Here is a 14156-nt window from a genome sequence, read left to right on the forward strand (position 1 = left end):
AAAGTTTATGTAAGTCCTTAAGTTGATTTTTACATATATTTCTTTAATCATGAAATCCATTTACTAGCTGTTTATATATAAAAAAAAATGATTTTTATACAAATCTAGTATATTTTTCGAATAACTTATTTATTCGAAGGCGAGAAATTGTAGATATCGTATTCAGATCATTGCTCAGAATTGTGTTAAAAAACAGATATGTATACGCAGCACCGTTAAGTCTTAATTTGGAAAATCAACGCGCAAAAATATAGGTGTGAAAAAGGGGACCTTTTTCAAAAAATGATTTTTTTTTAAAAAAGCTGTTTTATTATCACATAAAATTGTTGATTAAACCAAAGAGCAGATTTCAAAGCATTATATAATTTTCAGACTGTGTAACCCCCCCCCCCCTATTCCCACACCCACAGACTGCACACCCAACCCAGGTGACATAAAATTAACTATTTGAAAAGGGCACATTTCTTCATCATGAATATGTGCCTACATCATTTGTATAATACCAAGGAGCAAAGAAAAAATGTTTCCAAAGAATTCATGCATTTCTTGCACAGTAATGATTAGAGCCCACCCTAACACCAGAACACCTGATCCAAGGACCATGAAATTAAGAAGAAGCATCGTAACTATGTATATAGTTCATTGGTTTAATACCCAGGAGCAGAGAAGGTTTTTAAAGAATTTATGCAATTTACCTGTATAATCAATAGAGCCCAACCCAAACACTAGAACCCCTGACCCTGGGACTAAAAAATTAACAATTTCGGAGAGGCAGCCTTATTCAACTTAACCATTTTCTTGTTTAGTTTATTTAATACCCAAGAGCAGAGAAGAAGATTTTCTGGAAATGAATGTATTTTAACTATATAACCAAGATAACCCCATCCTAACACCAGAACCCCTAACCCTGAGACCATGAAATTCACTATTTTGAAAGAGGCAATCTTATTCAATAAAACCATGTACTTTGTTAGTTTTATTTTTTTGTTTAATACCTAGGAGCAGAGAAGAAGAAAAAAAATAATTCAACTTACTATATAACCAATAGAGCGCCACCCTTACTCTAGAACCCCTAACCCTGGCGGTATGAAATTAACAAATTTTGAAGCTTCGGAAGAAACATCCTTTCTAATTAAAAATAATTAAATAACTCATTGGTTAGATACAAAGGAGCAGAGTAGAAGATTTTCAAAGAATTTATGCAGTTTTTATTGTATAATCAATTGAAATATTAATTGTATTTACCCTAACACCAGAACCCCTAAACCTGATTCCATGAAATTCACAATTTTGAAAGAAGGTAATCCTATTCAACAAAACTATGCACACTGTACTTTGTAAGTTTATTTAATACCCAAGCCCAGCGAAGAAGATTTTTAAAGAATTAATGAATTTTCAATATATAATCAATAGAACCCCTCCCTAGCACAATTTTGGAAAGGCAAACATGATCATTATTACTATGTACGAGGGTTTTCCCTAAAGATGGTGGGCAACATTGATAATTACTGACAGACATCGATAAAATATATGAAAACATCATTTTCATTAAATTCATGTTTCATTTTATTACCATGCAGGTTTTCAACGTAAACGAAGTACAAATAGTTATATTTTTATCAGATTAAAAAAGACACGCACTCATACCCGGAGCACTAAAGTTAAAATTCTTGACGTAACCCGACGTCATAACAATAATTCGAGTACATGTAACTTTTCTCAATATTGTCACCCTTTAACTCAGTACATTTCTTATGTCGGTTTAACCAGTCATAAATATGTGCACAAAATGTTCATGTTTAATACGTAAAATAATATTCAAAAATGCCTGTCTCATATCCGCGGCAATCCTCCAAGCGCTTTCATTTACGGAAATACGGTAAAGTTACGTTACGATGTTCTTTCTTACAGCACTGCAATCTCGGAATGATGGCTTTCCTACACGCTTGTCATCCTGTAAACTGTTCCTTCCGTCCGAAAATATTATATGCCACTTAAATATTAATATACGGTTTCTTTTACTATGTTTTCCCTTTTGTTTACAAAATTTATTGGTCTCTGTAGGTATTTATCCGATGTCTACGCCGAATTTTATCATTGCTCACTGCTCTACCTATTCCAAAAACGTCCCTTTTTTAACAATTCCGATCCGTTTTAATATGTTCTAACTTTGATTGCTCAGCCATTTCACAATTTTGGATGTTCAAATTTTGAAGGTTTGAAGTGATAACTTGTGTCAACCTCATAATCTAAAATTGTCATTCAGATTTCTGCAGAATTTTTAAAAATACAAAGGAAATTTATAAAGTGATAAAAAAAAAATATTAAAATTTTGCGTTGCTCTGGGTCTCCATACCAAGTCTTATTACATGTATGAAGTCATAATTGTAATTAAACATTTAAAATTGAATCAGGTTTTACATTTTTCAGTTCGCATTTAGAAAAGGACTAGACATATGCAAATAATAAATATCAGTGACACAACTTTTTTTTTAATTCTTAACTTGTCCACGAACTTTACGGACAATACCTAGGAGCTGAGAAGATTTCCAAAGAATTAATGTATTTTCACTATATTATCAATAGAGCGCCGCCCTAACACCAGAACACCTAACCCAGGTTCTATGAAATTCACAAATTGGAAAGAAACATCTTTCCTAATTAAACTATGTACATAGTTCATTGGATAAATTCTCAAGAGTATAGAAGATTTAAAATGAATTTATGCATTTTAACTATATAATCAATAGAACACCTTGGTGACACCAGAACCCCTGACCCCGGAGCTATAAAAGTGTTTGTGAACAGGCATTCTCGCTCATTATATCAATGTACTTAATATGTTTATTTATTAGCAGAAGCAGAGAATAACTTTTTTAAAGAAATAAGGTATTTCTCTATGGAGGCAACCTTACTATAAACTTGGTTACAGGTAGTTTATATTTAATACACAGGAACAGAAACAGAAAATTTCTCTGATGTTTGAGTCATAGACGATTAGGAGTAAATACTTTATAAAGTTTGTTGTAGTCAGAACGTTCGGTATAGCTTGGAAAACCAAATTAAAATTGAATTAAGCATTATAGGGATTAAACTATGAAATTGCCCAGAGTAAATTTGCTAAATATTTCACTTTGTCCAGTAAAATACATATTAAAGAGACATTTGAAAGAAAATATTAGAAGATAAAACATTACTGATATTTATACATTGGGAAAAGCCCTAAAGCCTTGCCATCTTGTGGCCTAGACCTCTGCATAAGCTTAAAATCAAATCAATGCTCGCTTCAAACTAAGTATCATTTAAAGTTCTTAAGTACAAAATATCAATTTTTTTTTACTTTTTTGTTTGGGTTTTACATAAAAAAACGACCCTTTCAACACCTTGTTCCTTAAAGAACTTAAAAAAATATTTTGAAAATCAGCAACTCATTGAATATCAAAGTCTTTGTGATGACAAAAAAGGAGAACAAAACAAAAACATAAAGGTATATGCATGGTATGCTTAATAGATTACAAATTAAACTTCTAAGGACGAAAAGTAAATATTAATCAATGTACACAACTAAGTTGTCAATCGCAAGATTTTGTTCTTAAATAGAGTAGAGATTTTCAAAAGTAGTATTACATAAAAAGTTTATAAACGTTCCAAATGACGTACTAAAGTGCACTCATTCTTTTATGTACACCTTTGCCTTGAGATATTCTACATCTCGATTCACCGATTTTAATTGTGTGTTATAATTTTTTAGATTAATTGTTGTCCCTTTTCGTTATTTTGTGTTTTATCATCTTATTTTTTTAAAGCATATGATCATCAAAAATAAATAAATTGATGAAAAGAAAGGGACATATATATTTTCCACAAAATGTATAATGACGTATCATTTTTTTAAACTTTAAATCACCTGGTGTGAAATGAGTTTCCTTATATACAAGAAACAACGTTAGGGATGATAAAAATTTTCATAATTTGGCGTAGGATTCATTGGTCCAAAGATTAACAATTCTATGTTATTATTAAATCAATCATTAAAATTGATACATTTTAAGCCGTAAATATCTATTTAAGAGGAAACAAATTATATCATTCTGTGTAAAGAGAGCCTATTTATACATGAAAAGAGCATGATTTATTAGAAACACTTTGGCTTTTAAAGATCAAAGAAAGGAGACGAAAATATTACATATTATCTTCCTCATAAAATGGATTTCAATCGGCTTCTGAAAAAAGACAATTTATTATCAAAGAACATTTTGTATCAATTAACAAATGTTGGAATGTTCTCTTTTATTATTATTCTACTTTATAAAGATATTTTAGATAATTTGAATATCAATTTTCAGTTGAATACTTTTCGATAAAGATACTTTTTTTTAACTTTTGTGACTTATATTGCAACTAAATCATTCAGTTTAGTTTTGTAAATATATGTAAAATTTTTCCATCTACAAAATCGGTTAAGACAATTGTTTTCCGATAACTGTTACATTTGTACATAATTCCCAAGTAAAAATAAGAACACACATTCTGAGAGTATTGCCTCCTACTGGGTTCCTCTTTTCTCTATATGTTAAAATTTTATAATTTCCTGTATTATAAAAGAAACTCTCCCCCGAATAATGTGGACATTTCGATAATTACTTGTTTATGAATAAAATATCTTAGTATTAAGTTGATGTGTCATACAAATAGAGACGTCTATGAATGTCACTAGATATGCATGCGTGAAGTCATAAAATCAGCTTATTACAAATGATTAAAGAAGTATATTAAAAGAATTCAAACTTTATCTTTGGTTGAATAATTTAAAGGTGTCTGGGAATAATCTCTCACCGCAGTTACAATGCCTCTTACACTCGTATTGTAGGAAAAATTGCAAAATGAGAATATTTCTGAAACGATTTTAGAGAAAATAATAGGATTTTGTATTGAAAATACAAAACAAGCCCTGTTGAGGTTGTGTTTGTCTCAAACCTTAAAAAATCAACATAAAGACGAATGTTCGACTCATCGCTTCATATAAACCATGGTTAGACTCAGAACTAGTATGCACTGTGTGTTAGAGGCATATCTTCGTTTTAGCTCACCTCAGCCGAATGCTCAATTGAACTTTTCTGATCACATTTTGTCCGTCGTCCGTCCGTCCGTCCGTCTGTAAACTTTTTACATTTTCGACTTCTTCTCAAGAACCACTGGGCTAATTTTGGTACAAAGCATCCTTGGGTAAAGGGAAATTCAAATAATTAAAATCAAGGGCCATGTTCCCTCACAATGGGAGATAATCAGGAAAAGACAAAAATAGGGTTGGGTCATTAAAAAATCTTCTTCTCAAGAACCACTGGGCCAGTAAAGCTGAAACTTATTTAGAAGCATCCTTGGGTAGTGTAGATTCTAAATTGTTCAAATCATGACCCCCAAGGGTAGGGCGGGGCCACAATTGGGAATCAAAGTTTTACATAGAAATATATACGAAAAATCTTTGAAAAATCTTCTTCTCAAGAACCACTGGGCCAGAAAAGCTGTAACTTATGTGAAAGCATCCTGGTGTATTGTATATTCTAAATTGTTCAAATCATGGCCCCTGGGGAAAAGGCGGGGCCATAATAGGGAATCAAAGTTTTACATAGAAATATAAAGTAAAAATCATTGAAAAATCTTCTTCTCAAGAACCAGTGGGCCAGAAAAGCTGAAACATATGTGGAAGCATCCTTGGGTAGTCTAAATTCTAAATTGTTCAAATCATGACCCCGCGGGTTTAGGGCGGGGCCACAATGGGGAATCAGAATTTTACATAGAAATATATAGGAAAATCTTTGAAAATCTTCCTCGCTAGAACCACTGGGGCAGAATAGCTGAAACTTATGTGCAAGCTTTCTAGGGTTGGGTGGATTCTAAATTCTTCGAATCATGACCACTGGGGATAAGGCGGGGCCACAATGGGGAATCAAAGTTATACATAGAAATATAAAGGAAAAATCTTTGAATAATTTTCTTCTCAAAACCACTGGGCCAGAAAAGCTGAAACTTATGTGGAAGCATCCTGGGGTAGTGTAGATTATAAATTGTTCAAATAATGACCCCCGAGGGTAGGGCGGGGCCACGATTGGGAATCAGAGTTTTACATAAAAATATATAGGAAAAATCTTTGAAAAATCTTCTTCTCAAGAACCACTGGGCCAGAAAATCTGAAACTTATGTGAAAGCATCCTGGTGTATTGTAGATTCTAAATTGTTCAAATCATGACCCCCGGGTTTAGGGCGGGGCCACAATGAATCAGAATTTTACATAGAAATATAAAGGAAAAATCTTTGAAAATCTTCCTCTCTAGAACCACTGGGGCAGAAAAGCTGAAAATTATGTGGAAGCTTTCTAGGGTAGGGTAGATTCTAAATTCTTCAAATCATGACCCCCGGTAATAAGGCGGGGCCACAATGGGGAGTCAAAGTTTTACATAGAATTATAAAGGAAAATTCTTTGAAAAATCGTCTTCTCAAAACCACTGGGCCAGAAAAGCTAAAACTTATGTGGAAGCATCCTGGGGTAGTGTAGATTCTTAATTGTTCAAATCATGACCCCCGGGGGTTTGGCGGGGCCACAATGGGGAATGAATTTTTTACATAGAAATTTAAAGGAAAATTTTTTGAAAATCTTCTCAAGAATCACTGGGCCAGAAAAGCTGAAACTTATGTGGAAGTATACTGGGGTAGTGTAGATTTCAAATTGTTTAAATTATGATCATTGGGATAGGTTGGGATAACAATATGTATTAAAAGGGGGAAATCTGGTAAAGAAAAGAATGGCCAAAGCTTCTCAGGTGAGCGATGTGGCCCATGGGCCTCTTGTTTCTTTGATATATTGTCAATACACGGAACCCATTCTGTCGTTAACAACCTTCTGATCCTTCTGTATTCAAAACCACAGAAATGATAAACGATCAGTATGTACTGGTTCGAGCTGATAAAGGAGTTTACAATATTTAAAGTTATCTTAATTGTATTTTAAGGGAACTGGGATATAAATCTGCAAACTGTCATTAAAATTATACCCATAGCTTCTTTCTAAAGAAAACAATTCTTATGGACCATACCAAATAGATTTAAATTATCACGCCTATACTGGATTCCTCAACTTCATAGAAAAAAGTATTTATATAATCAATATATTGAGCCAGTCCTAATGGTTCTTGCGAAATTGTTTAAAGGTTTTCCTATAGATACCTTTGAGGGGTCATCGTGGCTCAACCCTACCCCCGGGGTCATGATATGAACAGACGTAAATCTACATCATCTGAGGTTGATTTCACATGAGTTTCATCTTCCTCGGCAAAGTGGTTTTTGAGAAGATTTTTTAAAATGCCATTATTTTTAACTGATTCATAATTATTTTCTTTTGGAAGAGAGAGTGGCCCTTCATTTGAACAAACTTGAATATCCGTCACGCAAGGATACTTTGTTGCAAGTTGGTTGAAATTGGCTCAGTGGTTCTTTGAGAAGAAGATACAAATGTGTTAAGTTTACCACAACAACGACGACAACAGACAACGGAGAATTTTAATCAGAAAACTCACTTGAGCCTTTGTCTCAGGTGAGATAAAAATACTATACACCAACATAACGGGCATTAGCTCACTGAACAAATAGCAAATATTTCATTGTGATAACTTAAATTGCAACTCTAAAATGAACATTTCCAACAATTTATCTTCAATTCAATAAAATCGATACTTAAACAACAATAAAATATAGAGCACGTATCAGTTAGCTAATCACTTTTGAGGCATTGATTAAGGTTAATATATTTATATCTGGCAGATATAAGACCACTTGGCAAGTTTTCACAGATTCACAAGAACGCAGCAGTTACTTGTTTTCTCTAAAAAGTAAAAAAAAAATATGACCAATTTGTGGGTTATCTTTTTCATTGTAGCTTCTATAGCTTTATCTGAAGCTTCCATTTTTTCTCAAAAATATACCATGAAACTTGAGTTTAATGATAAGAAATCAAATAACGAACTTTTAGGAGAACACAGTTCTCATTCTTTGCCCGAGAGTACGGCGATGTGTCAAGGCGAGTGAAATTTCTATGGATTCCATCCTCAGATGAAAAGATGTCGTACCCACAAGAAGATTTTCACGTCTGAAGTATCTAATGAGGATGGCTGGAGATACTACTCACATGACTGTACGTATTATTTTGATCTGTTTGAATGTTTAAAGCCCCTATGCCGATATCTGGCTGCAAAGTCTCTCCTATATTCGGTACTAATTGAGTAATGGGGAATATTTTTACATACCAGCATCTCCAGAGATAGGGGGCTTTGGCAAATATAGTGACTGGATTGTTATTGTTGACAACTTACACGAACGATCACGTTACACGCACGATTCCGCAAGATTAACGCACGATTAAACCTGATACACGAACGATCCTTCACGCTCACGATTCTACACGTTACACGATCTTACACGATTGCTAACGCAAACGCACGATTCTTCACCCAAAATAGTTCAAATTATTTAGGAATCGATATTTCCAAAACGAAATACGGCTTTATATTGATTTTGGATTCAAAGAATAATCAATAAATATATTATATCATCGACTTTGAAAAAAAAAACCGAAATGGGTATTTCTGGTACTAAATACATGTAAGATTTTTTTTTATTAATTTAGATAATAAATAATTATTTAGATAATTCTCCGACATACGAAAACGGATTGTTTTTCTTCTATCAGAAGATAGTAGTAGGTGGACCGTAAAATTTGATTGAATTGGATGTCATAATATGTAGAATGGGGGATACAATTGGGAATAGAATGGCAGCATGGAATGACATAACTTAAAAGTTATATCTATATGTTTTCATTACTTCAAAATGTTTATAAATCTCTAAAACATGAAAAACGACATTGCAAATTATTGTTTTACTTTAAAAATTAATTAAAGGTAAGCTACAGAGATAAACACGGTTAAACAAAACCCCGAAAATCATTGCATGACGTGCATGTACATTTGCCGACTAAACATTTATGTAAGCATTGAAAAAGATTTTCTTATTTGTAAAAATATTTCTTTTTGATTATTTGAAAATTAAAAAAAAAAAATCTTACCATAATTAGCAGCAAACAAGAATGATCTTCAGAAAAATATAGTAAAACATCTTAGTACGGTTTATCTAAGTCACGCTATTTGACGAGAACATAATATTGTACGACTTACTATATTGCTTGTTTACAAGCGATAGTTAGTTCGTTCCGCATTTAATTATGTAAACTGTGCTTCATTCCTTTTATTTGGATTAAAAAATAAAATATAAACGAAATACTTGTTTCACAGATAACATTCCAATAAAAACTTACAAAACGAAATTTACACGTTTCTAAACGCACGTTCACGCACGATTAAAACCGCAAACGATTGAGTCTGTTACACGCACGATCTCGCACGTTACACGAACGATCACGCACGATGCACGAACGATTCTACACGATTGGTTTGTCAACAATAACGTTCCAGCCACTGTACGGTTTAATCTGTAGGTTCTGTCTCCATGTTCTACAGTGTAGTGAAACCACTACATAAGAATTTCTTTATGTCTAAGTCACATTTCCCGAAAGGTGGGAGTAGACCGGTGGTAATTGATGGTTTGAGCGATATCCCAGCATCGGTCCTCATCTGCAAAGTAGTCAAGACCAAGTGATGCATTGCTTGTCTTAGACCGAAGATCAAGCCGTAATTGGCTGTTGCACTTTACATTGCTCGTTCAATAATGAATATAGTCCATTCGTGCGTCTATCGACTATGAACCAATGTTTGGTCGAACACCGTCAAATTATCTGCCGTTGTCTGTTGCCCTCCGCTTATCGGCCGATGACGTTAGTTTCAATGTACACTGGAAAATGATTTGCCATACATTGACCGATTCTTAAAAGATGTGTAAATGATGGGTTGCCGATGAGGAGCGATGCTGGCATCGAAGGACATATCGCTGATTTTAACTACATCTTATTTTCTACTGATGACTACTTTGATTAGCTAAATTGGATCATTCACCCTCCAATAGGTGTATTTTTATCACAAAAAGACTATGTTTCCCAAAATACCTTTCCCGAAAGCTGAGAAGGTAAACCCTTTGTCATGGAGTATTTAAGATCTTCTGTCGACCCCTCAGATCATCTCTCCACCGTCTCTTGATATGAAAAACGAAAATTTCATACACATTTTATGTGAAAAATAAATAATTTACAACCCGTGTTATATCGTTTGTCTACATTCAATACAATGACAGACTGTATTTGAAAAGCAAGCTCATTGTTCCCACCGGCGAATCGAGGAAATTTTAACATTAACATACCAACTGAGTTAATTTCTTGATCTGTTCCACTAACCAAGTGAACCATCATTTTATTTAGAAATGTATTCCTCTGTAACATACCATTGTTCACGGTAGCTCAGTCGGTAGGGCGCTCGCTCCGTGATCGGGAGGTCGTGAGTTCGTATCTCGGCCTCGACTGACCTAGTCGTTAAAATTGGTAGCAACTGTTCCTTCGCCATGCGCTCGGCACTTTGAAGTGAAAGCTGAGGGTCCTTCGGATGAGACCATAAAAACCGAAGCCCCGTGTCGGCGGCAGGCGTTGGCACGATAAAGATTCCTCACTGCTCAATGGCCCTGAGTGCCGAGTAAAGGTCAAAATTTGAAGAATTTCACCGGCATAAGGTGACGTCTCCATATGAGTGAAAACTTCTCGAGAGGGACGTTAAACAATATACAATCAATTACAATCTGTAACATACCTACGAGTAAGAAATGCAAAGAGTGTTCGAATTGCTAAAAAAAAATAGTAGGGTTATTTGTGCCAATAGTTTGTTTTCTTAAATATTCGTTGAAGAAATCAAAGATTAAAGATTTGAATCAATTTAGAAGCCAAAATAATTTCAGATTACGGGAAATATTATAACATAACCTACCTTGTAGGTATCACTTAGCTCACAATTTGTCTTCAACAATTAACCATAAATCTCTCATACGCGTATTTATGTATGCAATGAAATAAGATTTTTTTCCCCCCTTTTTCAGCAATTCCCGTAGATTGTAGATATCTTCAAACAGAAGTTGGCTCTATTTCCGGTGTGTACGATATTTACCCGTATCGCACCATTACCATGCCTGTCACCGTGTATTGTGATATGAAGACAATGGGCGGGGGATGGACGGTGTGTACAGATGTTAAACGTCACAATGTATTGTTCATAAAGTTATATCTTATACATCTTATATAATTCATTTAAGTGTTTAAATTCTTCAAAACAATAATAAGATACCAAAATTTTACTTCGAATCATAGCATTTGGATTATACAAATATTCAGAACAGTGAATTATATTGCTCTAATTTTTAATTATTAAAGGCAATTCAAAAGCGAGTAATCGGATCTCTAAGTTTCAACAGGACCTGGACAGAATACAAAAGTGGTTTTGGTGCCCCAGAACAGGATTACTGGATTGGTAAGACGAGTGCACTTCTAACAAGGGAATTCAAAAGTTAACAAAAAGATTTATTGTAGCAAATAATGGAATCCAAAGCGTAACAAAGATATAATTTTAAGACTGGGTAATATGTTCTTCACCATCTTCGTGGATCATGTATGATTGAAATCTTGTGTAGCAAGAGTGCAAGAGGATTAAATTATTCAGCATGGGTGTCTTCAAAATACACCATCTTTGCAACAATGTCTACAGCTTAGAAAAAATAGTTTGATTTTTCGGGGAGGTTTATTCATATTCAAAGTAAAATTATTGTATTGCAATGGATTTTGCAGTTGATTTCAAATAAACTATATCTAAATACAGGAAATGACGTAATCCATCAGTTAACAAAAGGAAAAAAGTCTTCCCTTTATATTTCCATCACTCTCCAGAATGGTACAACGCTGTATGAAATGTATGACGTAATCCATCTGTTAACAAAAGGAAAAATGTCTTCCCTTTATATTTCCATCACTCTCCAGAATGGTACAACGCTGTATGAAATGTACGAGCAATTCTCTATCTCCAACGAAACAGGAAAATATCAACTCTTCCTTGCAGGACCTGCCACGGGAACTTTAGGTAAGTGTAATCATGTAAATGTATGAAAATTGGACATAAATCACGTACATCATCATTACTTCGTAAAAAAAAGTTTATGTATATATAGTCAATGCTACAAATAATTTCACAATATTCTGTAAACGTTCCTGTTTCTATTTATTTTTTTTTTAAATAATATATATTCAATTTTATCAATTCAGTGTATAATTTATAGGTACAATTCAAAGTTACCAAAGACATTGAATAAGTCATTGCCAAGTAGCTAAAATTTTAATCATTTATTTAAAAAAAAAAAAAATCAAGTTGCAATTCTCTGAACTCATTTTGTAAGAAGTGGCTCTCAATGAAGTCTATGTCAACAAAGCCAATGTTTTTATTTTTATTTTTTTTTCCTTTTCTTTTTAAGGAACATTCTCGAGTGCTTGTTTTTTAAGCTCGTTTTAAGGAGTTCTTTATTTGATTTTTTTTTAATTTTGTGAAATGAAAGATACATATTAAACTCTTGATTCAATATTTCGCCAAAATTAACACTCATCAATTTTAGCAAACAAAAAGTCGACAATTTTTTAGCTGGACAAAATAACCCCATTCACAGTATTAGTGTGAAAAATATATTTCTTAACTTCTACAGGAGACACTTTGATAGACACAGGAAATTCTCGCTACAATCTGCCTGGGAGTCTATTCAGTACCCAGGACAGGGATAATGACAGATACAGTGAACTGTGCTGGCTACTGGGGAGGGGGATGGTGGTTAAACGAGTGTTACCGGGCCTTTCTTAACGGTCCCTGGACCCCGGCAGACAGCTTCTTACTTTGGTGGCCTACTGTGTTTAGTGGATCATCTATGAGAGGGACCACAATGATGATCAGGCATCACTTGGTAAACAACAATCTTAATAACAAGTGTAAATTTCTCTTGAACATTTTGAATGCTTAGTAAAATTATTAATATGAGGTTTAAATAACATACCCTTTTACATTTCTGAAACATTATCTAATACTTATAATTTTTTTTTATTATTTTCAACAGATGTATCCAAAATGTAGAGACCTCCAATGGACGATCACCAACTATCAGCATGATTAAACATTTATGATAAAAGAGACAATTTTAACTTTATCAAGGGAATATACTCACTGTGTGTTTGAAATAAAGTTTCATATCAAGTAGGAAAACTTGTAAAGGATTTTATTTTGAGTGTATTTTGTGGTTAAACTCTTTCATGAAGAAGTAAAGTTTTGTCAATTTCCATTTTCAAATGTACTTACAAAAAGCTGTATACAGTGTGTATTATATGTTTTGTAATAAATTGCAAGTTATAATTATTTTGTTCTTATTTACAAACATTGCCATATGAAAGGATAATAAGGATGAAAAATGCTGTATTGTATAAAACGTCTTACAGTGGAACTGTTTATTCCGACACCAGTATAATTTGTGTAATATAGCACTGTCTGTATTCCGGAAAAAAATGTTCTGCCATGTGAAAAGTAGGTCAAACTCCAAGGTCAAAAGTTATAACCAAGGTTGAAGTTTTTTCATAGGTACAGAAATCTCCAAGGTCAAGGTCAAAAGGTTAAAGTTGTTGGTAATCAATGAAATGTCTTTCCACAATCAAAACATGTCTTAAGTATAAATGTCCTGGTATCTATTGTTCAAAAGATATGGCCAAAGTAAAAGTTCAAAATATTTGTGTTCAAATGGGTCAAACTCCAAGGTCAAGGTCAAAAGGTCAAATTTGGTCGTGCCCAAAGAAAGGTCTTGTCACATGTACATGCGAAATATGAATGTCATAGCTCCACTAAATCAAATGTTATTGGCAAGATTAAAGTTTTTGGGGACAAAGAGACAAACAGACAGCTAGACAGAGAGAGAGAGGGGGAGAGAGAGAGAGAGAGACAGACAGACAGACGGACAGACAGACGGACGGACACGACAAAAACTATATATCACCAAAAACTTCGTTTACGGGGGCATAAAAACAACCCTACGAATAGAACATTTTAGTATGCAGTATATAGACCTTCCTTGATCTACCAAACAATATCTGCTTCGGC

General features: G+C 33.7%; 1 protein-coding gene across 1 annotated transcript; it reads left to right on the plus strand.

Moving 5' to 3' along the window:
- The first annotated feature begins 7977 nt into the window (after nt 1–7977).
- LOC134238688 (fibroleukin-like) lies at nt 7978–12878 on the plus strand. Its single transcript, XM_062720807.1, has 5 exons — nt 7978–8071; nt 11083–11219; nt 11414–11510; nt 11856–12113; nt 12727–12878. Exons 1-5 carry the CDS (start codon nt 7978–7980, stop codon nt 12876–12878), a joined length of 738 nt encoding a protein of 245 aa, XP_062576791.1.
- Nucleotides 12879–14156: the final 1278 nt, after the last annotated feature.

The sequence above is a fragment of the Saccostrea cucullata genome, unplaced genomic scaffold, assembly GCF_032062105.1.
Source record: "Saccostrea cucullata isolate Sc308-1 unplaced genomic scaffold, CSIRO_AGI_Scuc_v1 ctg13708, whole genome shotgun sequence".
NCBI classification, from domain to species: domain Eukaryota; kingdom Metazoa; phylum Mollusca; class Bivalvia; order Ostreida; family Ostreidae; genus Saccostrea; species Saccostrea cuccullata.

What these genes read in the sequence shown, in the direction of transcription:
- LOC134238688 (XM_062720807.1), top strand. Translation starts at nt 7,978, where the DNA reads ATGAAACTTGAGTTTAATGATAAGAAATCAAATAACGAACTTTTAGGA. An exon ending in AGAACAGGATTACTGGATTG is followed by an intron (nt 11,511 to 11,855) that starts GTAAGACGAGTG and finishes ATCTAAATACAG; the next exon opens with GAAATGACGTAATCCATCAG. An exon ending in ACCTGCCACGGGAACTTTAG is followed by an intron (nt 12,114 to 12,726) that starts GTAAGTGTAATC and finishes TAACTTCTACAG; the next exon opens with GAGACACTTTGATAGACACA.